Source organism: Tachypleus tridentatus, chromosome 13 (genome assembly GCF_004210375.1).
Source record: "Tachypleus tridentatus isolate NWPU-2018 chromosome 13, ASM421037v1, whole genome shotgun sequence".
Lineage (NCBI taxonomy): Eukaryota > Metazoa > Arthropoda > Merostomata > Xiphosura > Limulidae > Tachypleus > Tachypleus tridentatus.
This window is the reverse complement of record NC_134837.1, coordinates 268922356-268948338: the sequence shown is the minus strand read 5'-3', so window position 1 is coordinate 268948338 and position 25983 is coordinate 268922356. Positions and strand designations below refer to the sequence as shown.

The 25983-nt window shown below is 37.0% G+C and overlaps 2 protein-coding genes across 8 annotated transcripts in view; both read left to right on the top strand.

Moving 5' to 3' along the window:
• Window positions 1-116: 116 nt before the first annotated feature.
• The window catches only part of LOC143240685 (SWI/SNF complex subunit SMARCC2-like), a 90869-nt gene continuing 65002 nt past the window's right edge, over window positions 117-25983 (top strand). For 4 of the 7 annotated variants that reach the window (XM_076483525.1, XM_076483526.1, XM_076483528.1 and 1 more), the window contains exons 1-2: window positions 9714-9858; window positions 24513-24632. The gene's annotated coding sequence lies outside the window, so the exon portion shown is untranslated. Of the gene's footprint in view, window positions 259-9691; window positions 9859-24512; window positions 24633-25983 lie in introns of those variants that run through there. The other 3 variants (XM_076483527.1, XM_076483523.1, XM_076483522.1) reach the window with 2 other exon arrangements.
• LOC143236554 (SWI/SNF complex subunit SMARCC2-like) overlaps window positions 9742-25983 on the top strand; it is a 36961-nt gene continuing 20719 nt past the window's right edge. The window contains exons 1-2 of the mRNA XM_076474857.1: window positions 9742-9858; window positions 24513-24632. Coding sequence (XP_076330972.1) covers window positions 9742-9858; window positions 24513-24632 — 237 coding nt within the window. The remainder of the gene's footprint in view (window positions 9859-24512; window positions 24633-25983) is intronic.

Genomic DNA, 25983 nt, shown 5'->3' with positions numbered 1-25983 from the left:
GTTAGAAACTTTTTTTTTTTTTGAAATTTCAAACAATTTGTTTATTCTCGCCGTTAGTGTCTCTTTTATTAGTAACATAGTCTAATAGTATTATCACATATATATGTATAATAGCTATGGGCATTATTATCTCACTTGGAAATGGCGTCTATAAACCGAAAAAAAGATGGGAGTCCAAATATCAGATTTTACGAGTCACAAGAAACAATATTACAGTTTGATGTCGTGAGACAGTGGCTTCAAAAGAATTGCAAAAAGGTTTGGTGGTTATTTTAAATTATGTCTTGTTTATAATAATTATACTGAATATTAATAAAATTACTTAAAGTTAAACTTTAAACGAACATACTTTGTAAGGCGTAATGTGTTATAGAAATAACTGAGAAGTTTAATTAGAACGAAAAATTAGCCAAATAATGGTTTTAGGTAACTAAACAATCTATCAATTATAAGACTAATTCATTTTCTTTATTTCAGTACACTTGCTGTTTATAATATTTATTATTATGTTATAATCCTTTACGTCATAATGGCATTAGTAATTTTATTACCAAAGTAATTTCGCTAATTAAAATCAGAAATTAGAGCTAGTACTACAAATAAAATAACATCGAATGAGATACATAATAAGTTCTATTGACCTGACAGATTCTAAGTGAGAAAACAAGATATGATTCTCTGATTTGTTTACTGCTCATTAAGTATTACATATATTTGGAAATAAGAACAAAGATACACAATAGGCTATTGTGCTCTGCTTACCGTGGGTATCAAAACCCAGTTTCTAACAGTGTGGGTCTGCAGACATATGTTTGTGCCACTGAGGGGTGTATTATGGATAAACCATGAAAATATAGGTGACAAGAGATAGTTTATTTTACTTAAATAAAATGTAAAATAAGTATGGAATGATTACAACAGTGATATAAATTATATTACTATATATATATATAGATAGAGAGAGAGAGAGAAAATTAGAAACCACATCCTACATTATGTTTCACTTTGAGCAGTATATACTTTCCCAACAAAATCGTGCAAAAACTATTTTGCATTTTATTTGTCAAAAAAGGATTTTGTCAGTGTATTTAAAAGTGTTTTTTTGTTCAAATATATGTTGGTTTTTTGTTTGGAACAAGTTGCTCAGTACAGTAAACAGCTTGATTTGAATATGACAAAAACATAATATGAAATAATTTTATTCTTTAGATCAGAATAAGGCTTACATATTAGCAGATCAGTCTACATTTGTTAACGTCCCTGAAAAACTGACTAAAACAGCAATAACTGAGCATACATCTCTACTAAAGTCACTATAAAAAGGTTGATTACATTAAAATCAGCAAAAAACATTTAATATTTTAAAGTGTTATGACTGTAGTTGCATGTACAATAACAGATTTGGGGTTAGTATGGACCTCAGATTTTCAAGACACAAATTTGAGTGTCTTAAGAGTTCAGCTTAAGATACAAATTAAGGATTTAGACATAGACGTGAGGATGTTTATATGGAGTTAGTGACTGGCCATTGCTGAAAATAACTCACTTGATTTAATAACTGGCCATTACTGAAAATAACTCACTTGAGTTAATAACTGGCCATTACTGAAAATAACTCACTTGATGTAATAACTGGCCATTACTGAAAATAACTCACCAGAGTTAGTGACTGTCTGTTACTGATTATAACTAGCCAGAGTTAGTGACTGTCTGTTACTGATAATACTCACCAGAGTTAGTGACTGTCTGTTACTGATTATAACTAGCCAGAGTTAGTGACTGTCTGTTACTGATAATAACTCGCCAGAGTTAGTGACTGTCTGTTACTGATAATAACTCGCCAGAGTTAGTGACTGTCTGTTACTGATAATAACTTGCCAGAGTTAGTGACTGTCTGTTACTGATAACTTACTAGTGGTAGTGACTGATCACTGCTGATAATAACTCACCTTTAGTGACTGACCTGAAACAGAACCAAACATATCAACGTGTAAATGTTTGATAGAAGTGTTGTGGATTTGAAGAATAAAGAATTCATCACAGAGCCATAAACACAAGAAAATGCACAATCTGATCACATCAGGAACACACAATTGATCACATCAGGAACACACAATCTGATCACATCACGACACATATAATACTTCAGCATTAATAAAACATGTGAAGTAGTCATCTTTAAAAAATGATGTAAAAAGTCTCACAAGGGTTTGACCTCAAAGGATAGCTTATCACCTCACATAAAATAATTGTATGACCGAGGTTCATGAAATGTCAAGACACCTTCTTCAGTTTATTTCATGACTTAGGGTGTAAAATATTTTACCAGATTGATACTGGGGATGAAGCACCAATAGTTCATTTAACCAGATGACATTTACTTGAAAAACAACTGGTAGTGATAGAACCAAGTATTGGAGCTATTGAGAAGCATGACAAGGTTTTGCACAGACTCGTGAAAGGTGAATGACGTTACAAAGAAGGATGCCTATCCATTGTGAAGAATTGACTCTACTTAGGATACTGCAAGTGGATCAAAGTGACTTTCATTACTGGATTCTAAGAGCAGATATTGGCATCTTCATATTGAGAAAATGAATAGATAGAAGACAACCCTTACTGCAGGAAATGGGTTGTGACAATTTGACTTGTTATCATTTGAATTATGTAATACTCTTACAATATTTCAATGTTTAATGTAGTGTACTTTGTCTAAGCTACCCTGGGATGGTGTATTCATCTATTTGAGTCACATAATTTTACCTGAGAGGACATTTAATAATGCTTATGAAAGACTAAGGAAGGTTCTAGATCAGTTAAGGAAAGACATTTTAACCCCAGGAAGTGTGAATTATCCCATCAACAGGTGAGATTCTTGAAATACATAGCAAGTGAGAATAGAGTATAAAGCTTCATTGAAGATTCAGTGCATCTCATATTGGCCACAGAACTTTCTTGTGGTAAGAGGCTTTCTTAGACTGTGCTGTTACTATTGTCATCTTTCTCTGTTGTAGGTTATTTTCTTACACAAATTACTTGAGAAACCAAATAAAGTTTGTTGAACTGCTTATTTTAGACAAACATTCAAATTCAGAGGAACTGACCACTTTTCTGGTTTTTACATGCCTAAATCTGGAAGTTTCACTGATCTGTGATGATAAGAGACTGTGTATGTGACAGCCATAAAGAAAGATATGTGAAACTTTCCATGCAAACTAAGGGGAGTTTGTTCTGGTTTTTAGTTTTTAAATTTGACTTTAAAGAAATTTTGGCAAATTTTTGTTTGTCCTGTAGTTTCATTTTATAGCCTTTATAGGACTACATAAAAGTTTTCTTTTTTCTAATTCTCATTTACTGAATGAATAATATGTACAAGTTTCATCCTAAATACTGTTGAAAAAGAACAAAATGGTAAAAATCTGCCAAAATTGGGAAAAAAATTGACACATTTTACCAAAAATGAACAAAATTCAACAGGATGTGGGACCAAACTAGCTAGTCAAAGTAAAAGAGAGGAAAACAAAGGCATCAGGACCCATGGAATAGATCTTGAAAATAAGATAATATGTTCAAGTAACCAAAATTTGGAAAATTATATCAAACAAAGAATTTTGGCACATAAAAAATAGAGTTAAAAATTATTGACAGGAGGAAGAACAGCTCATTAATCATCAATCTGGCAAGTACAGAGGCACCAACTTGCAATATTAGTAGGTGTACTGGCAAAGCAAAGGTACTATTGGAGCACCAGTTCATTTTCTGGGATGAGGGAACCATGTCTCAAAAAACTTTTGACCAAACAGTGCAAAACATTTGACATAATGACAAGAAAACAGGAGTGACACTGGTGTTGGCTGAAGACTTTTGACAAACACTATCGGTCATTTCATGTGGACCCAAAGCAGATGGAATGCAGGCCTGTCTGAAAGCTCCATTCATTTGGAACAACATTCAATGACTCAGCCTATCAGCCAGTATGAATATGGATTTGACAGATGATACATCTATTGGAGAATCTGTTGCAAGTATACTCCATCTGAGAAATGGGGCAATGGTATCTGAGAATACAGATGGAATGGTTTCAGTGGAAAAGAGTAGCAAAATAGTTACTTAAAGAGCTGAAACGAGCAGTTTTTCCAGATGTAGCTTACCATTTCAGTGATTACAAGTGGCTGTGTGAAAGAGCCATCCTAGTACCAAAGAGTAATGCAGTCAATACCACAAACAAAGAGCTTCTCTCTATGTTGCCTGGCCAAGTGTAAAAGTCAAGTTCATTGATGCTGTTTCAGACACCACTGAAGCTGTCACTTATCCAATAGAATTCCTCAGTTCTCTGTAACAACCAAGTGTGCCACCATTCAATCTGGCATCATGCTTCTGGGGAACCTGACCAGCAAACACTACACAATAAAATACACTTGGCTATCAAGAAGGTAATGCCACACACTTTGAGGCTAATTGGTCATGTCACAGGACAATATATCTTTATTCCACTTATTGTAATAATTTCTTCTGAATTGCCATTTCAATTCAAGGAGCTCTATTTTCCAGTTCGATTCAACTTTGCCATGAGAATTAACAAGATGCAAGGGCAATCACTCAAGGTTGTCAGTCTCAACATGCAAAGTCCATGACTTTCTCATAGCCTACCTTATGTTTGTTGCTCCAGGGTAGACTATAGCAAGAATCTCTTTATCTTGGCACAAATGGAAGACAACATTGTATGTCTTAAGACACTGCAAGGATAAACAATTTTGAAAACACTGATAAAATGTGATAGGAATATGTAATATAAAATAATAAAGTATTAAGACATTGTCTGTCTTAAGATGCAAATAAATAGTTCTTAATTTATAACAATGATTTTTTTATGATACAACAAATTTCATGGCTTCTATAGGTTTCTGAGAAAAGCAAGATCTTTGAAAAGATTTTTGGCTTATCTCACAACTAAAATAGGCTCAAAATATGCATTCAGACACAATCTATTAGTAAAATATCGGTTTAATGACCTGAGCAAAACTGGGTACTTTGGCTAGTCAGCAATATATCAGCCAGTTATTTTACAATGGGAGTAATTTTGTGATAACATGTGACTGTCAATTATAGCAAGGCCGTGGAGAGTAAGTACTGTACAATTCCAAAGGAGCTAATATGTGTTTTTCGATTCTAGAGTTCCTTGTGTCATTATAGATATTTCAGGCAGATCATGTAGCATGCAAGTGAATTTTCATAACCTAGAAGATCAAATAGTAAGATGGTTCCAGAAACCTCAGGAGTGCAACTTTTAACATTGTGCATTGTCCTGGACAGAAACATAGAAATGCTGAACCATTATTGTGAAGACAGTATGTTAACAAAGAGAGAAACAAAAGATGGTAAAGACAACCAGCCTGAAACATAACAGAACATAGTTCAAGATATGACACCAACCAGTGATGATTCTTACATATTATAATTTATCTCAGATGAGTTTGTGATTTATTATGTTACATACATTACATATTTTAAATAACCAGAGATTTAGTTTAGAAGTTAATTGAATAGTGATAGGTATCCAATTTAGAATTGTCAACAAGATTGGTACACACAATTTTCTTTCTTAACACAAATGTATTTTAATATACAAAAAAAAAAATAACGGTTATTACAAATGTTTATTAAACATATTGGTTTATATACCAGAGTTTTATAACTTACACGATATACTGAGTCTTTGATCTGGTCTAGAACTGAATATCTTATCGACTCTAGGTCCACGACAAGCAAACAAATTCTGATTTTATATTCTTACATGTCTCTTAAATCAGGTAACTTGGTTGTCCTCATGCTGCTTATAAGTTGACTTTTCACCAACAAAGACATTTAATGTTCTCACAGAAATAAGTCAAAAGTTAATTCACTGAAGTTGAGCAGTTTGTAATTTTTGAAAAATATGAAGTTTCCTAGTCATATTCTGTAGTTTTCCGATTAGTAAGTATTAATCACAATTATAGGTTCCGAGGCTTATAGTACACTGACTGTAGCTGACTAACAATATTCTATTACTGTCTCTCAACTAACCTTTATTCCATTTAGATGAGATTCTTGAACATTCAACAATGTTCAAATAGATATATGTAGGTATTTTTGCAAAATCTATATTGTTGATTCTTGCTCTCAAGAATCTTCTACAAATTTAGAGAATAGGCAGGACTTATGCAATACACATCCTACAATATACATCGCACACATCAAACTGAAACAAATGCAGATATAAAAATAAATGTATAACAGTAAATCCATACATGATGAACATCTAGTATGGTCCTACACCAAACTGGAAGTTAGCCAGTAGAAGTGTAAAACAATAATTCAATGACTTAAGAATTGTGTGGGAAGATCCGCTTGACAAAGTATTAATTTTATACATCCCAAAAATGGATACATTCATTGGACAAATTGAGATTCTGTATGTAAACAAGAGGGTTTGTTATGCCAGAAGTTGAAAGATATCACTGGAAAAAAATGCTGTTAATACTTCCTTAGGCTCTATGATTTAAAACACTCTGTCATCTCCACAAACTTCTTGGAGAATGCATTTACTGAGTTGTGTTTTTGTTGCTGAAATATGTAGGATCCTTGAAATTAAGAAGACCAAAATAACAGCCCTTCATCTATGTTTTGATGGTATATGACTGTATAATCAGTGCCACAAGAATGGCTGAACACCATAATTAAACAGATGCTATGAGGGGCCATATTATGTATTGAACAGAAGCAATGCTGTGGTTTACATTATCCAAGCCTAATGTTATTTATCATGATTATCTTTGGAAGTATGTTGGTGAGAGAATGAATAATTCCAGAGAAGAATTTGTGAGTTGAACTTCAACCTGCAGAAGAGATTCTGAAGAGAATAGTCTGGAGGATCATGGTCCAAGTTTCCAGTGAATTCAACTGACCATCTATCTTGGGGGAAATCCTCCAGTGACAAAATGCCCAATGATAGCAAGATGCAATACGAGGGCTGTTCAAAAAATACGCGGACTGTTTGAATTGCGCGGCTACAGTTGGTTCCATTGGAATCCGCTTGGTGTCGCTAGGTTCGCACAGATCAGCTGATTACGACGCCATTTCCCGATTGCAGATATCTTTATTTGTGTATTAGCTACGCGGTTTTAAGTGAAGTGCGATTTTTTCGTTTGGCGGATTTCAGAATGAATGACCTGAAGGAGCAACGACTTGCTGTGAAATTTTGTGTTAAACTTGGAAAATCTGCGACTGAAACTTTTGCTATGCTTAACACGACTTACGGTGATGTTGCTTACGTTTTAAGGATGGTCGACAGTCCATTGAAGATGATGGGCGTCCTGGACGTCCTTCCACGTCAACTGACGACTCACACGTCGACAAAATCAACACCTTGGTGCGGGCAAATCGACGTCTGACTGTCAGGGAGCTTGCTAAAGAGTGTGGGATATCAGTTGGATCTTGTTACGAAATTTTGACCGAAAAAATTGAAGATGCACCGCGTTGCTGCGAAATTTGTGCCTCAGAACTCGTGAGTTTTTGGCCAAACACTCGATCACTGTTCTTCCCCACCCCCCTACTCACCTGACCTTGCTCCTTGAGATATTTTCTTGTTCCCCAAACTCAAAAGACCCTTGAAAGGAAGAAGATTTGAGACGATTCCCGAGATTAAGGCAAATGCGACGAAGGAGCTGGAGGACATTACAAAAAAGCGTACCAGGACTGTTTCAACAAGTGGAAACACCGTTGGGATAAGTGTGTGCGTTGGGGAGGAGAGTACCTTGAAGGGGTCCCAGACCTGTAACTTCTAAATAAAGTACATTTTGTTTTATGACGTCAGTCCGCGTATTTTTTGAACAGCCCTCGTATGCTATCACATCTGTATACCATTGGCCTTCGAAGATAAAACCATAAAAAAAAAGTTAAAGGACAGTCTAGTATTTTGTTCGTTTATAAGGGACTTCACAATCCAGGAAGGGAAGACATGTAAATTATATTTTTTTAATATTGTAATTTGTTAACTAACTTGAGTGACCTGCAGGTCATAATGATGATGCTGAGATTAAAATGTTTTGTGATAATAATAATATTATAGGCCTAGAAAGTTTTAAAGAATTAAACTTAAGTATTCTATTGAACTCTTGGCCTGGCATGGCCAAGCGCGTAAGGCGTGCGACTCGTAATCTGAGGGTCGCGGGTTCGCGCCCGCGTCGCGCTAAACATGCTCGCCCTCCCAGCCGTGGGGGTGTATAATGTGACGGTCAATCCCACTATTCGTTGGTAAAAGAGTAGCCCAAGAGTTGGCGGTGGGTGGTGATGACTAGCTGCCTTCCCTCTAGTCTTACACTGCTAAATTAGGGACGGCTAGCACAGATAACCCTCGAGTAGCTTTGTGCGAAATTCCAAAAAACAAACAAACAATCTATTGAACTCGAAATTGGTTTACAGATACGAGGTTGGGAGAAGTTAGTTGTTTTTGGCGATAAAATGAATAATTTGGCGTGTGTAGTGAAGTACCTATGCTAGCCGTTTCACATATACAGTTAATTTTTTTATGATAGTTCAGTGCAGTTAGTATATATGTAACATTGGCATATAACTTGCAACAATATTTAAACTTGAAGAAACGTTATAGAAGGAAATACATTTAATTGTTATATGGGTTGAACGTTGAATTATTTTTTCTAGGTAATTAAAAATGTTCCGCCAATGAAAGAACAACGACACGACAATATTTTCATAATAGCAAGCAGCAAGTAAAAAAGTTTCTTAAAACGACATGGGTTACAGTTGATACTAAATAAACTCTTTAAAATATGTTGCAGTATAATTCAAAAGATTAAACAAACACACGTCCCCCGCTAGTACAGCGGCAAGTGTACGGACTTACAACACTAAATTCAGTTATTCAGTTGCCTCAGCAGGTAGCCCAATGTGGCTTTGCTATAAGAAAAACACACACAGATACATACCTAGAACATCAACTTTAATAAAACTTTAAGTTTCGGTTTTGATTTAGGAAATGGAATTCGGAAGTAAATAAATGCCCCTCATATAATCGTGTTGAGCCAGTGGTAAGGTGGGTATTAGTTGCTTAAAAATAAAATGCAATATTAATCCAGTTGTATCAAAACTAATACAACGACTTCTCGACTTAAATGTCAATTCCTCAGTTCCCCCTTTTTCTACTGACTTATCGGTTAGTCTGAAGGTTTATAACGCAGAAATGTAAGTTTCAATACTTGTGAGCACTGCACAGATAGTCTATTATATCGCTTGCACTTAACAACAACCAAACAAACAAGTTAGTTGTACATCACTTTGACGTCCTTTAATGCCACCTGCTCTCATGGATAAACCAAGTTTGAGAAATACCGATTGTTATATACTGAGTACGGTGTGGGGTTTGTACTTCATTGGTTAAGATACTTTTTGTTTCTGTCCTTTCGCTGATTATTAAAGGTTACCAAGACTCGAGGACAGTTTTAGCATTTAATGTATTGTTGGAATCTCAATTGATAACAGCCTCTATGTAAATAACAGTAGAATTTCGATTAATAACAACCTCTACGTAAATAACATATACTATAGCATTGCAGTAACCAAACTTGTGTACTTTTAATGGTATAAAGACCATAAAATTATTTTTTTATTTAAATAGTTTCTTACCTATGCCGTTAGAGGGCCTCTTTTATATTATCAGAAGCTGAAATAAACGTATTGTTAAAAATGGCGTCCATTAACCGAAAGAAAGATGGAAGTCCAAATATAAAATTTTACGAGTCACAAGAAACAATAGTACAGTTTGATGTTGTGCGTCAGTGGCTTCAAAAAAACTGCAAAAAGGTTTGACGAATGAATAGTTTATGATAAATGATTTACAAAGACTTAAGCTGTCACTTGCATGCTGGCAATACCGGCCGGACTATGATATAAAGCCTTTCTCTGTTCGAGTTTCAGAAAATAACACTTTGTGTAGCGGGATTCTGAAGCTTTTAGAATCAGCTTTGTTAGGCCTAATATTTGATCTAGACGCACAAGGTTACTTTGATATGCATTTTAAAATTATAGTTTGCCAGCATTCTTATTGACTGTTTAATATTTCAAAACTTAAAAAAGTTGCTTAGTGGGTACAACAATTTTTTTTAAATTTATTATTTTGATTAATTAAAAATTGAGAGCTATCATGTAAATATTAGGGTTACTTTTAAAGTGAAACTCGAATTTAATACAATGTTGAGAATTTCAGCATGAAATTCTATGATATTTGAGCTACAGATGAATTTTAACTTTAATGTCAAAGTTTGGTGTTATATTTTTAGAACACTATGTTCATATGTTCAGATGCTTTTGACAGGTTTGGCCAAACATTTTATAAATTGTAGAATTTTAAGTTCCAAATTTTGAGTAAGATGCCACTGACCTACAGAAGCATTCTAGTCTAAAGGCTATAGGAATGGGTAGTGGAGTCTAACTTGCTAATTAAGTGTAATCAGTGATCATATATGTATTTAAATAACAATGCTTAATCATGTGGTGTGCAATGATGTAATATTTTCTGAATGGCAACTATGTTGCAAGTTTTAGCCTTGTTACATAAGTCATAAGTATTATGTCTAGCCATTTTCATTAGAATATTTGCAAGCAAGATAATACCATTCTGGGATATACACATAACCCTGATTGTATGCAAAAACGGCTCGTTTGGGTTGAGAAAATATTTTACGTAGAAGAGTGAACAACGTTTCGACCTTCTATGTAAAATATTTTCTCAACCCAAATGAGCCGTTTTTGCATATATATTTCTCTACAAGTGGGTTTTCTTGACATCACTAACCATAATTGGTTGTAAACTGTCATTGTCATGTTGCTCTTTCATAACTACTGTGTGATGGAGGTGACTTTTATTAAAAAATCATTTCAAAACCATATCTTTTGTCTACAGAACCTTTAACATATTGATAAAAATAACTTTGTGAGCCAGTAAATTATAAGACTTCTGTGTTTTGTGTAAATAAAATTTGAAATTGGACTTTTGTTACCTTAAAACAAAATTAGTTGAAGACTACTTTAGTTGATTTTCAGTAAATATTTTTGGCTGTAGTGTTTTTATGGAAAGTGGTTTTTGATTGTTGGTGTGGTTAATTTAGAAAAAAATTGTTTTTTTTTATGCTTCTGATTAAAAGTAATAGAGGTTGGAGATGGCTTGATTAGGTAACATGATAAAAACCTTTTAGTTTGCAGCTTTTGTACTAAAGATGTTTTCATTAACCATTCAAACCACCTTCCTAATAGTGGGTTCCTTATCATCAGTTTTACTGTTTGATTTTGGAAATAGTAATTCTTACTAATCTATAATAATAAACCAGCCTGTCTATGCGTATTGTAATGATGGTTGGTAGGGATATTAAAAAAATAAAGTACAGAACAACATTTTGATCTTCTTTGGTCATCTTCAGGTTGACAAAGAGAGTTTGAAACTACAGCTTCCAGAGGAAATAACCTAGAGACCTGAAACTCTGCATGGATAGTGAGGGGACCCTGAGGGTGTGCACCTGAGTATTATTTTTTTTAGTTTGACCCAAAAAACATTTGTCCAATTGTTTTTGCCCTTAAGCCTCATAATTGTGCTTCCTGAAGGTCTTTAGTAAAGTGTCACATTATTTGTAATTCTTGCTTAATGAGAAACAATATGTGGTGGATTCCTGTATGTGCTGAGGGGACCTCCCAGGGAAGGTTCTGTTCTGTCTGGTTACCTTCTCTGGGATCTAAACATCCACCCACGTGTTTGCTGTGCGTAGCGACCCGTGAAAGGGAGGAGAGGATCCTGGTGGTTGAGGGGTCCAACCCGAACACACCACTTTGGCCTTGAATTCCTGTAGACGGGCGGCCTTTGGATGGCCCCCCTTGGTCCACTTGGGTAGAGTCAACCAAGTACCAGTGTTGGAAGTTCTCAACAGGTGTTGTGGACATTGTGCCTGATGCTGGTGTTTGGGTATAGTGCTCACGAAATCCTGGCGTTGCTGCATTGTCCTCGCATAACATTGTAGTGCGTCCCCTCGTAGGGCTCCATGGTGGGTGGGGTCAGTGGGTACCGAAATTTTTTTTTTTCCTATGGATCCTCCTTCATAAAATTTAAATAAAATAGTAAAAAAACAGTCAGTAGGTAAGCGACCACGTCTTGAAGACTCTGAGCAGCAATCTTCAACATTTGTAACACACATACCTCATTTTCTTATATCACATTCTCTTTGAGAAAAACCTTTAGGGCAAATGTCCCCTTTTTTATTCAGAAGGGACTAGAGGTTCTTACTGGCTCTCCAAAGTCACTAAAGAAGCTTTGATCTGGAGACATATTAGTTGAAACATCCACAACCCAACACAGTGAACTTCTCTTGAATTCAACGGCAATTGTGGATATACCTAGTGAGGTTACCCCTCATGCTACCTTGAATTCATCATGAAGAGTTATTGTTGAGAGGGATTTGAAGAATGTCCCCGAGTCAGAGATTCTCGCTGGTCTCTCCACTCAAGGAGTTTCTGCAGTGAGGCGCATCTCCACTCGCAAAGATGGAGTTACACTGCAAACAAATATCCTCAATTTGACATTTACATCATCACGTGCATCTGCCACCATCAAGGCAGGTTATCTAATTTGCAGGGTACAGCCATACATTCCAAACCCTCTCCGATGTTTCCGATGTCAGAGGTTTGGCCACTCAAAGACATCATGTCGTGGTTCCCTGACGTGTTCTTTGCGATGGTAAGGACCACGATGCCTATGAATGTGACATGGAACCACATTGCATCAACTGCAATGGTTCTCACTCTTCCTACTTTTGTTCTTGCCCAAAATGGTTGGAGGAAAAAGAGATGCAGTGTTTGAAAACGACTCGTAACATCAGTGATTCTGAGGCTCGGAAATAGCTGCCGTTACTCCGTCTGGGACATATGCTGCTGCACTTTGTTCCAGTGGGAGTGCAGACAGATCTCTCTGTGCCTCCAAGAGAATCATTTTCAAAACAAATGAAAAGCCTTTAGACCTCCATGGTTAAAAAGGTTGATGAATCGACTTCCACACCCATCTCTGTTCCTTCCATACATGCCAACAAACCTCAAGATCCACATCCTTCAGTTTCAAATACAGGCATTTCTTCTGATACATCTTTTTATCCCACCCCAGGAGGCCAAACAATCATTTGTTCACGTCTTCAGTCACTGGAATCCCCTTCCAATAACAAAGACCTGCCCAATTGACCCAGCGCAGGATCCATGGAGGTTCATAGACCTCCTCCGACTAAGGACAGTAAGGAAAAAAGACGAGCTCGTCAACAGAAGGGTTCTCCAACCACTTTGTCTACCCATCATTAAAAATGGCCACCTTCATACAATAGAACTGTCGAAGTTTATGTTCTAATCTGGATGATATCAAAACACTGATTGCTTCCTACCATCCTGTATGACTTTCCTTACAAGAAACATTTCTAAAACCTCCTGATACAGTCACCATTCGGCAGTTTTCTCTGTACGGAAATGACAGCCTGTGTAATGGACGAGTACATGGAGGGGTGGCACTATTGGTTGATCAGCATGTGCCCACCCTGTCTTTGTCACTCAACACACCCTTGGAGGCCGTAGCCATCCATGTTTCCTTGGGTCATACCATTACTGCTTGTTCTCTCTACCTGACCCCTGGAGAGACATATGATCAATCAGACTTTGATGCTCTCGTTGAACAGTTGCCGTCTCCCTTTCTACTCCTGGGGGGACTTTAATGGACATCATCCCCTCTGGGGAAGTGCTGTTATTGATGGGAGGGGTTGCTCTGTAGAGCGTATGCTCTCTGATCACAACCTTTCTCTTTTCAATACTGGTTCTTCCACTTATTTTCATGCACCTAGTCAGTCCTTTACCGCTATTGATCTCTCAGTTTGCTCCCCTTCATTATTCTCCCATTTTTCATGGAGGGTTGACAATTATCCGCTAGTCGGTGATCATTTTCCTATACTTTTGAAAGAGACTGGCCGTGGTCGATGCCACCCTACCCGCGTGCCCTGGTGGAAGTTGGATCACGCAGACTGGTCCACTTTCACTGCTCTCGCAGAACTTGATCCTGCCATCATGAATCAGCCATCAATATATGACTGTGTGGCAGCGGGTAGCTGGCTGTATTATACAAGCAGCTGCTCAGTGTATTCCTAAACCCTCGACTTGTTTTCCACAATATCCTTGTCCGTGGTGTAATCCTGTTTTCCACTTAGCACGAATGGTTCAAAAATGGGCCTGGGATACTTTTCGTACATATCCCACATTTTCGAACCTCGTCGCTTTCCAACGGGCCTGTGCACATGCTAGGTGGGTAAGACGTCAAAGCCAGAAGAAATCTTGGATTAAGTTCACAACTAGCATATCTTCTACCACCAGTTCCACGGTCATATAGGACAGGATTCGAAAGGTCAGTGGGCACTACAATTCTGTCTCCCTCTCGATCGTACTCTCTGATGTCTGGAGCATTGCTGATACTCTAGGTGAAAGCTTTTGCCAAGTATCTAGCACTTCTGCTTGTTCCTCCACCTTCCTGGCCATCAAGACTCGGGCAGAGCATTCACCTCTTTCCTTTTGAACTGACTGTCTCTTTTACTATAATTATCCTTTTACACTGGTGGAACTGAAAATGGCCCTTCTTCGGTCTGGCAGTACATCTGTTGGACCTGATGATGTACACTATGACATGCTGCGCTATTTCTCTCCTGCTTCTCTTTATATTCTTCTAATTGTTTTTAACTGGATCTGGCAGGAGAATGTTTTTCCTGATGCCTAGTGCCAGGCTATTATTTTACCTTCCTCTAAACCTGGGAAAGATCCCAAGATTCCTTCACACTACCGTCCAATTGCTTTGACAAGCTGTCTCTCGAAGATCTTAGAGAGGATGGTTAATGCTCGTCTTGTTTGGTTCCTCGAATCAAACAACCTCCTCTTGCCCTCCCAATGTGGGTTCCAATGACGGCATTCCACCATGGACCACTTTTCGACTTGAAACATCAATAAGAGAAGCCTTTCTCAAATGCCAACATCTTGTTTCCATATTCTTTGACATTGAGAAGGCTTATGACACAACATGGAGGTATGGCATTTTGCGAGACCTCCATATATATAGGTTACGTGACCATTTACCCATGTTTATTAAAATTTTTTTAATGGACAGGAGATTCCAAGTTCGTGTGGGTTTGACACTTTCGCGTTCTTTTGTACAGGAACTTAGGGTCCCTCAGGGCTGTGTTTTGAGTGTCACACTTTTCAGTATAAAGATAAGTGCCATCACTGAACACCTCCCTTTCACTGTTGCAAACTGGCTCTACGTTGACAACTTTCACATCTCGTGTCAGTCGTAGAACATGAGATATATTGAGCGGCAACTACAAACTGCCCTCAATCATGCACTGAAGTGGACTACGGCAAACAGCTTTAATTTTTCTCTCTTTAAAACCGTTTGCATGCACTTCTGCTGCCAACAGGGTATCCATTCTGATCCTGAACTCTGTATTGGTGAAGTTTCACTGCCAGTGGTCCCTGAGACCAAGTTTTTGGGGCTTATCTTTGAGTGTAGGCTGACCTTTATACCACACTTAACGCAGCTATAGGTCAAATGCACAAGAGGACTGAACATCCTTCGTGTTCTCTCTACTGCCTGGTGGGGAGCGGATCGATGTTACATGTTACAGATATATAGTGCTTTTCTTCGTTTAAAACTCTACTATGGATCAATGGTCTATGGCTCTGCCAGACCCTAGGCCTTAAAGATGCTGGACCTCATTCATCATCAAGGACTTTGACTCTGCACTGGGGCTTTTCACACCTCCCCAGTTCAGAGCTTATATGTGGAATTTCACAAACCTTCGTTGTTTGCAACTGTCTTTACTCTATTCTTTGAAACTTCGCTCCTTACCAAAGCATTCCATTTGGGGATGTGTTTTCCTTCTTCAGTGGGCCTTACTTTTTCAAAACAGACGATCTGCCATTGCTCCTTTTGGCCTTCGTATCCAGGCGCAATTGGATGAATTGGGTCTGTTTTTGGAAAACATTGCAGAATCCACTGGTCAGGCCATCCCCTCATGGCTTATTACAGCCCCCAAATGTGGCCTTTTTTTAAGTCATCTAAAAAAGGCAGATACTCCCGATTGGAAGTACCATCTTTTATTTACTGAAAATCTTTCGAACAACATTTCCATTCCAATTTATATGGATGGTTCAAAATCAGGTGACTCTGTGGGCTCTGCCATGGTTTTTTGCGGTTTGGTGGTTGCGTGCAGAATCCCCTCTACAGCTTTTGTGTTTACTGCTGAACTGTACGCCATATCTCTTGCCCTGGATCATATTGAAGCTGAGCAGTACTCCGACTGCACTATTTGTACTGTCTCGCTTAGTTCTCTGCTGGCCTTGGAATCACTTGGCGTTGACTCGCACCCTGTTCTCGCTGATATTCAAAACCGACTGGCCCATTTCTCATTAACTGCTCCTTCTATCCAGTTTTTCTGGATACCAGGCCACGTTGGTATTTGCGGGAATGCACTTGCAGACATGGCAGCTAAATCTATCTGCTCTGGCACTATCACTGCTGTGCCTGTCCCATACATGGACTATGGTCCTGTATTCAAGACTCGGCTCTGTGCCAGCTGGCAGTTGACTTGGAATGACCAACATGACAACAAGCTTTTTCAAATAAAACCCTATCTTGGGCTTTGGCCGTCTAGCTTCCGTAAGGTTTGGAAGGAAGTTGTTCTAACTAGACTACGCATTGGTCACAGTTTTTTAACTCATCGTTTTCTTTTATATGGAACTGATGCACCAATGTGTAGTTTGTGTAACACTCAAATCACTCTCAGCCACATTTTACTTTCCTGCCATCGTTACGACTTTCAACTACGGCACTATTTTAAACATGTTCTGTTTGTAACATTGGACAGTATTATTGGTGATGGTGACACCGTCCACCTTGATAACATTTTTAGTTTTTTAATGGCCATTAATCTTTTTAATCTCATTTAAGTGTTTGACATTTATTCTTTAAACCTTTTTAATTGTGGTACCCTTTTCAGTCTCAATCTCTCTTGTTCAATTTGATATTGTAAAATAGCCAGAACATTAAATAACTCAACACCAGGACTGGAAAGACCAACTTCAGGTGACTAACGCTGCTGTTTGAACTACCCGTTAGTTGTCCTGGCGAGTTGCTATTACACTTTTGCTGCATGCCATTTAACACTTTTATTACTTTACCTTTTAGTACTGGCCATAATGACACATAACCCGGAACCAGGGCTGGAAAGGCCAACTTCAGGTGACTGATGGTGGTTCTTGTACTTACCTGTTAGTCTTCCTGGCAGGTTATGATCATTACCATTTTGCTTGAGAAAGCCCTTTACAACTCTTACTCTGCTTTCTCTCTTAACATTGTAGACTAGGTGTCAATATTGATTTTATACTTTTTCTGTTTTTCATTGATGTTTTGTTTTACCTTCATTCCCTTTTATGTATTTTCTTACATTTATTTTTTTACCTTTTTACTGGACATTTGGCGCAGATAGCCTAGCTGCTTTGTGCCATAAAACACTAAATCAATCAATATATTTACTTTTGTTGGTTGATTTTGCTTTCTGTCTGGGTATATGCATATGTTTTCTAAGGTTTATGGAGAAAACTTATTGATGCTGATGAAGTATTGTTTTATTTTGTCTAATTCATTGTTAATTTTATCTGGTGAGCATAGTTTTATGGCTGTGTTTATTTGGTTTCTTAGTATGTTGAGTTTTTGTTTTTTTTCATGTGCTGAGTCTCAAGGAATGTATAGTCCAGTATGGGTGATTTTTTCAGTGGATTTCTGTTTTAAATTGTGTTGGTTCTTGTAATTTTGAGGTTAAGATATGATATTTGATTGCTTTCTTCCTGTTAATATGTGAAGTTAATGTTGGGATGTATAGAGTTAATGTGATTGAAAAAATTAAGGGTGTGTTGTGTAGATCTGAATCCCACAACCGTGTCATCTACATATCTATACCAGTATAGTGGTGGATGTAATGCTGTGTTAATTGCTTGTGTCTCAACTTATGTCATAAAAATATTGGCTATAACTGGTGATACTGGGTTGCCCATGCTTAGGCCATTTGTTTGTATATAGTTGTGGTTGTTGAACATGAAGTTTGTCTTCGTTGTGGTAAATTCTATGAGGGTTGCTAATTTTTTGCTGGGAATGTCTATAAATGGGTTAGGGTCTTGGATATAGAGTTCAAAGGCTATTTGTTCAGTTGCATTTCGTGTGTCATTGAACAGTTTCTGTCTCCCTTTTTAATCCTGGAGGACTATAATGGACATCATCCCCTCTGGGGAAGTGCTGATATTGATTGGAGGGGTCACTCCATGCAGTATATGCTCTCTGATCACAACCTTTCACGTTTCAATAGCAGTGCTTATTTTCATGCACTTATTCAGTCCTTTACTGCTACTGATCTCTCAATTTGCTCCCCTTCTCTAATCTCCCATTTGACAATAATCCACAAGGCAGTGATCATTTTCCTATAATTTTGAGAGAGACTGGCCGTTGTCGATGCTACCCGACCTGCATGCTCAGGTGGAAGCTGGATCAAGTGGACTGGCCCCCTTTCACTTCTCTCACAGAACTTGATCCTGCCATCAGTAGATGCCTGTGTGGCAGCAGTAATTGAATGTATTATACAGGCAGCTACTCAATGTATTCCTAAAACCTCAACATGCCTTCGACGATATTCTCTTCCGTGGTGTAATCCTGTCTACCACATGGCACAGAAGGCTCAAAAACGAGCCTGGGATACTTTTCATAGATATCCCACACTCTCCAACTGCATCGCTTTCCAGCAGACCTGTGCACATGCTCGGTGGGTAAGACGTCAAAGCCAGAGGGAATTTTGGATTAAGTCCACAACCAGCATATCTTCTACCACCAGTTCCAAAGTCACATGGGACAAGATTCGAAAGGTCAATGGGCAATATAATTCTGTCTCTTTCCCAATCTTGCTCTCTGATAGCCAAGATGTAGTTGATACCCAGAGCATTGCCAATGCTCTTGGCGAAAGCTTTTGCTTGGTATCTGGCACTTCTTCCTCCTCCTCCACCTTCTTAGCTGTCAAGACTTGGGCAGAGCAATTACTTCTTTCCTTTCAAGTTGATTGTCTCTATGACACTAATTATTGCTTTACACTGGTTGAACTCAAACTGGCCCTTTATCAGTCTGGCAATACATTTGTCGGACCTGATGATGTGCACTATGAAATGCTGTGCCATCTATCTCTTGCTTTTCTTGCTATTCTTCTTATTGTTTTTAATGGGATCTGGCAGGAGAGTCTTTTTCCTGATGCCTGGCAGCAGACTATTGTCCTACTTTTCTGTAAACCTGGGAAGGATCTGAAGATTCCTTCAAACTATTTGCTTTGACAAGTGGTCTCTGTAACACCTTATAGAGGATGGTTAATGCTCTTCTTGTTTGGTTTTTAAATCAAACAACCTCCTTTCCCCCACCCAGTATGGGTTCTGATGACAGTGCTCCACCATTGACCACTCGTTCGACTTGAAACATCAGTCAGAGAAGCCCTTCTCAAACAACATTTTGCATAAACATTCTTTGACATTCAGAAAGCTTATGATACAACATGGAGGTACGGAATTTTGCAAGACCTCCATTTGCCCATTTTTATGAAAAATATTTTGATGGACAGACAAATACAGGTTTGTGTGGGTTTGACACTTTCCTGTTCTTTTCTACAGGAGCTTGGAGTCCCTCAGGGCTGTGTTTTGAGTATCACACTTTTCAGTATAAAGATTAATGCCATCACTGAATAATTCCCTCTTACTGTTGCAAATGGGCTATATGTCGATGACTTTCCTATCTTGTGTCAGTTGTCGAACGTGAGATATATTAAGCAGCAGCTACAACCTGCCCTCAATTGATTGCTGTAGTTGACCACAGCAAACGGCTTTAACTTCTCTCTCTCTAAATCAGTTTGCATACACTTTTGCCACCAACGGGGTGTTCACACTGATCCTTAACTCCGTATTGGTGAAGTCGTGCTACCTTTGGTCACTGAGACAAAGTTCTTGGGGCCTATCTTTGACCATAAGCTGACCTTTATACCACACAACAAGTATCTACAGATCAATTTTACAAGAGCACTAAATATCCTCTATATTCTCTCTTCCACCACTTGGGGAGCAGATCGATGTTCTATGCCAAAGATTTATCGTGCTCTTATTTGGTCGAAATTCAACTATGGATCACTGGTCTATGGCTCTGCCAGGACATCGGCTTTAAAGATACTGGACCCCATTTATGATCAAGGACTTTGGTTCTGCACTTCCCCAGTTCAGAGCTTGTATACAGAAGGTCAAGAACCTTCGTCGTTTGTAACTGTCTTTACTGTATGCTTCAAAACTTCAATCCTTACCACAGCATTCCACCTGGGAATGTGTTTTTCTTCCTTGGTGGGCCATACTTTCTCAGAACAGACAATTTGCCATTATTTCTTTTAGTCTTCATATCCAGGCACAGTTCAATGAATTGGGTCTGTCCTTGGATATCATTGCTATATCCACTGGTCAGCCCATCGCACCATGACTGATTACAATCCTTAAATGTGACATACCTTTAAGTCATTTGAAAGTACTATCTGCTATTTGCTGAACATCTTTCAAGCCATCCTTCCATTCCTATTTATATGGATGGTTCGAAATCAGGTGACTGTGTTGGTTCTGTCATGGTTTGTTGTGGTTCGTTGGTTGCGCACACAATCTTTTCTGTGTTCACTGCTAAACTGTATGCCATTTCTTTTGCCCTGGATCACATACAAGCTAAGCAGTACTCAAATTGCACTATTTATACTGATTCTTCTAGTTCTCTACTAGCCCTGGGATCTCTTCATGTTAGTTCACACCCTGTTCTCACTGATATTCAAAACTGACTGTCCCATTTCTCTTTTACATCTACTTCTATCCAGTTTTTCTGGATACTGGGCCATGTTTATATTCACAGGAATGAGCTTGCAAACACTGCAGCTAAATCTATCTGCTCTGGCATTGTCAGTGCTGTGCATGTTCCATACATGGACTATGGTCCTGTACTCAAGGCTCAACTCCATGCCAGTTGGCAGTCGATTTGGAGTAGCAACACAAAAACAAGCTTTTCCAAATGAAACCCTCCATTGGACTTTGGCTGTCTTGCTACCATAAGGATTGGAAAGAGGAAGTTGTTCTAACTAGGTTAGGGATTGGTCACAGCTTTTAAATCATCGTTTTCTTTTATCTGGGACTGATGCACCAATGTGTTGTGTGTAACATTCAGGTCACAATAAGCCACATTTTATTGTCTTGCCATTTTAAACATTTTCTGTCCCAAGGTTTGTCTGTAACATTAGACAGTGTTATTGGTGATGGTGACACTGTCTACCTTGGAAATGTTTTTAGTTTTTTTAAGGCCATCAATCTTTTTACTGCTATTTAAGTTTTTAATGTATACATTAGACCTTTTTTAATGAGATTCCCTGTTAAGAATCACAGTCTTTGTAGTTCAATTTGAAATTAGTAAATGGCTGTGAAGTCAAATAACTCGACACCAGGACTGGAAAGGCCAACTTCAGGTGACTAACGCTGCTGTTTGAACTACCTGTTAGTCATCCTGATGAGTTATAGTAATTAAAATTTTGTTACAAGTCTTTTAAAACTTTTATTACTTTTTGAAAATGGCCATAATGTCAAATAACTCTGAACTAGGACTGGAAAGGCCTACCTTGAGTGACTTACGGTGGTTTTTGAACATACGTGTTAGTCCTTCTGGTGAGTTATGATAATTACAGTTATGCTACAGAAAGTCCTTTACAACTTGTGTAACTGTAGTTTTTTTACTACTGCTGTAGACTAGTTGTAAAAATTGGATTTAATGCTATTTATGTTTTTTTAACTTTGTTTTATCTTAATTTCCTTTTATGAATTTTGCTAATATTACTGTAATTTTAACTTCTTACCAGTTTTGGCACAGATAGCTTAGTTGCTTTATGCCATAAAACGCCAAACCAACCAACGATAGGGAATGTCGTCGTGTTTGTTGATTTGTATTCAAAATGTTATTGAACTACTATTTTATGTTTGTTTGTTTGTTTGTTTTGGAATTTCGCACAAAGCTACTCGAGGGCTATCTGTGCTAGCCATCCCTAATTTAGCAGTGTGAGACTAGAGGGAAGGCAGCTAGTTATCACCACCCACCTCCAACTCTTGGGCTACTCTTTTACCAATGAATAGTGGGATTGACCGTCACATTATAACGCCCCCATGGCTGGGAGGGCGAGCATGTTTGGCGCGAACCCGCGACCCTCAGATTACGAAGCGCATGCCTTAACATGCTAGGCCATGCCAGGCCTACTATTTTATGAACTTAATAAGTATGGAATCAAACTGTAGGTTATAATTTAAACATTAATATTATATATGAGTTATTTTCTTAATTTAAAAGTATATATTAAAAGAACCCACCTGAATACATATTTTGAGTCACGTGGTATGTTGAATGCAGCACTGTTTAGAATTAGATGTTTGTGATGTCTGTAGTTTCGTACCAATTAGAAAACCCAAATTACCATTATATTTAATTTAGAATAGAAAATAATAATTTTGTATCTTTTTATTTTGCTGAGATATGCCTTATTTACTGAATCAAGCACAGTGGCCATATTAACCTCTATCCCTATGTAGAAACAATCCCTTATATAAGCTAACTTCAATATATAATGTGAATAACCAATCAGCAACTTAGAATGCCTCCAGAGTGGTTTTTTTTCAGCCATTTTATTCTTTGAAAAGGCTATTGTGTTTTTTTTTATCCTAGATTTCAGTTAGGTATGTTGTGTCTTTAGTCTGCTCGAAGTTTCATATTTTTACATCTAAATGCATCTTAGTTACTGAGCTTGATAAATTATAGTGGAATTCTATGGTATCAGTATAGTTATTTATGATAGAATTCCGCTATATTAGGTTTTATATATATAATTGAATAACCAAGAAAAACACATGTTTGATATTCTCCATGTGTGAAAGTTTCAAACTTTTTAGCAGCAACAAAGTTTAAAGGTCATAGCAAGAAAAGATAACTGTTTGCTGAACTTCTCTATTTATTCTTCCATATTTTAAGAAAAATAAGTTTAATAATTTATTTCTTAATAGTAATACTAGTCCATTAAATCACAGCCAAGACTGGGTCAGTTTGATATTATTGCACATACTGTATCAGTGCAAGTTGTGTGATGTTTGCTATACATGACCCAAAGGTTAATGTAATAATAAATATGTTATAAGACTAGTTACTTAGTCTAAACATTTATATTTTTATGTTATATGTAGTCAGTCTAACACAAAAAAATACATAATTTATATTTATTTCCAAAGTTTTAATGATGGTTAGGAGGTCGGTAATTGGACAGACCCTACCTAAGGTATAGAAAATAACATAAAATATAAAATCATAATGAAAACAAATGTTTGCAATGTATTTAAGAGGTTAAAACCTCTAAAATCTCTAAAGAGATTACACAAGTAACATTTGAGATTTTTGGGATGAAGTATAGTTTTTAATCGTAACGTGAGATCACTTCTTATTTGGATTAGTAATTAAACTCAATATTTTCACAGATAAATCTTTAGTAAAAATATTACAGTAAGCAACCTGATTTTTTGTATACAGAATCTTGTAATCTTGGATAAAAGTCTGCCAAATATTATGATACATTTATTGTATCAAAAGTTATATGATAAATATGTAATCCAACTTGTGTATATCACACTGAGTTTGTTGTGAAAGGGTCAGTTTATTATTAGTAACCTTTATTACTCTAAAAATGTGGTTTCAGTATGTGCAGTGGGCAGAGCTTATAACTTTGTGCTTAAGAAACAACAATAATCTGGACAGTTGGAATAATAAAATAATAGTGAAGATAGGACCCCAACTTAAATTAGTATTTTTTTTTAGTCGTGACACTAGTTTTTTATTGAATTGACTGAAAATAATAATGAAAAATAAAATAGAAATATTTCTATTACTGAACAGTTAGAATATTTGAAATCAGAAATGTTAATTGTTTTGGACATTACTTGATTTAATCATGTAAAACTTTGAAATATCATAGTAAGGATTGGATTCAGAAATATCACAGTAAAGATTGGATTTAGACACATCATAGTAAGAATTGGATTTAGAAATGTCATAGTGAGGATTGGATTTGTAAATATATTAGTAAGGATTGGACCTAGAAATATCCTATTAAGGATTGGATTTAGAAATACCATGATGGTATGGGATTTTGCCTTTTTTATTTGCATAATTTGTTAAATAAATATAACATTTTAGTGGAAGTATTAACATGTTAAAAACAGCAAATGTAGGAGTAAGTTATGAAGTGTTAATAAAATATTTTTTATTTTGTATTTTCTAGTACACTCAAGCAGAACCACCAACCAATAAAGGTTTAGCGAGTCTTGTGGTACAGCTGTTACAATTCCAAGAGGATGCCTTTGGAAGAAATGTCAGCAAACCTCCACTAAACAGGCTTCCAGTAAGTGCTTTTATGATGTAAAAAATTTAAAATTTGTGAAGAAATTTTGAGACCATTGTATAGCTAGCATCTGTACCAAGATATTTATCAAATAAGGTGTTCACCTTCTCATTCAGTAATTTGATTTGAAAATTGGTTCAGTGATAGACAGTGTTTTGACAAGTGTCAGTTGAGATTTATTATGGATGAATGTTATTAATAAATTAAAAACACTTTTGACATTAACCCTTTTTTTCTTAGCAGGTATAGAAATAGACATATAAAATGTTACTGTTACTTTCATCAAGTGATATTCTGAAAGGATATTCGTAGTTTACAAAGAAATATTAAGGGATTATATCATATAAAACAATATTGTTTTTGTCCTGTATGTAGGAGAGTGTGTTTTGAAGGTAAGTCAAGATCATGTATTTTCATACCACGAATTTATGATTTTTCAGCCACTAACTACTGCAAAAGTGGAATATAATTTGCTTGCAGTATTAATTAACTTGTAGTCTATTCAAACAACATTTTTAATGAGGACTAGTTTTGGATGTATGGATACATTGAGTGTTATTTATTTGGACTAGATTTGGCTGTAGGGATACATTGAGTGTCATATACCTGGACTAGTTTTAGCTGTAGGGTTACATTGAGTGTTATTTACCTGAACTAGATTTTATTGTAAGTTTAAATTGAGTGTTATTTAAAGATACTGGACCTCATTCATGATCAAGAACTTAGGCTCTGCACCGGGGCTTTCCGCACTTCCCCAGTTCAAAACTTATACACAGAGTCTCATGAACCTTCTTTGGACCTCTGCTGTTTGCAGCTGTCTTTACTATATGCTTTGAAACTTCATTCCTTTACCACAGCATCCCACCTGGGGTTGTGTTTTCCTCCCTCAGTGGGCCATACTTTTTCAGAACAAATGATCTGCCATTGTTCCTTTTGGCCTTTGTATCCAGGTGCAGTTGGGTGAATTAGGGCTGCCCTTGGATAATATTGCTGTATCCTCTGGTCAGTCCATCCCACCATGGCTTATTACAGTCCTCAAATGTGACCTGTCTTTAAGTCATCTGAGAAAAGTAGACACTCCCGATTGGAAATACTGCCTCTTATTTTCTGAATATCTTTCGAACCATCCTTCCATACCTATTTATACAGATGGTTCAAAATCAGGTGACTGTGTGGGCTCTGCCATGGTTTTTTTGGGGTTCGGTGGTTGCTCGCAGAATCCCCTCTTTAGCTTCTATGTTCACTACTTAACTAGTTATAATGACTCGCTTAGTACTTGACTGGCCCTGGAATCCCTTCACATAAGTTCACAACCTGTTCTTGCCAATATATCAAATCTGATTATCCCATT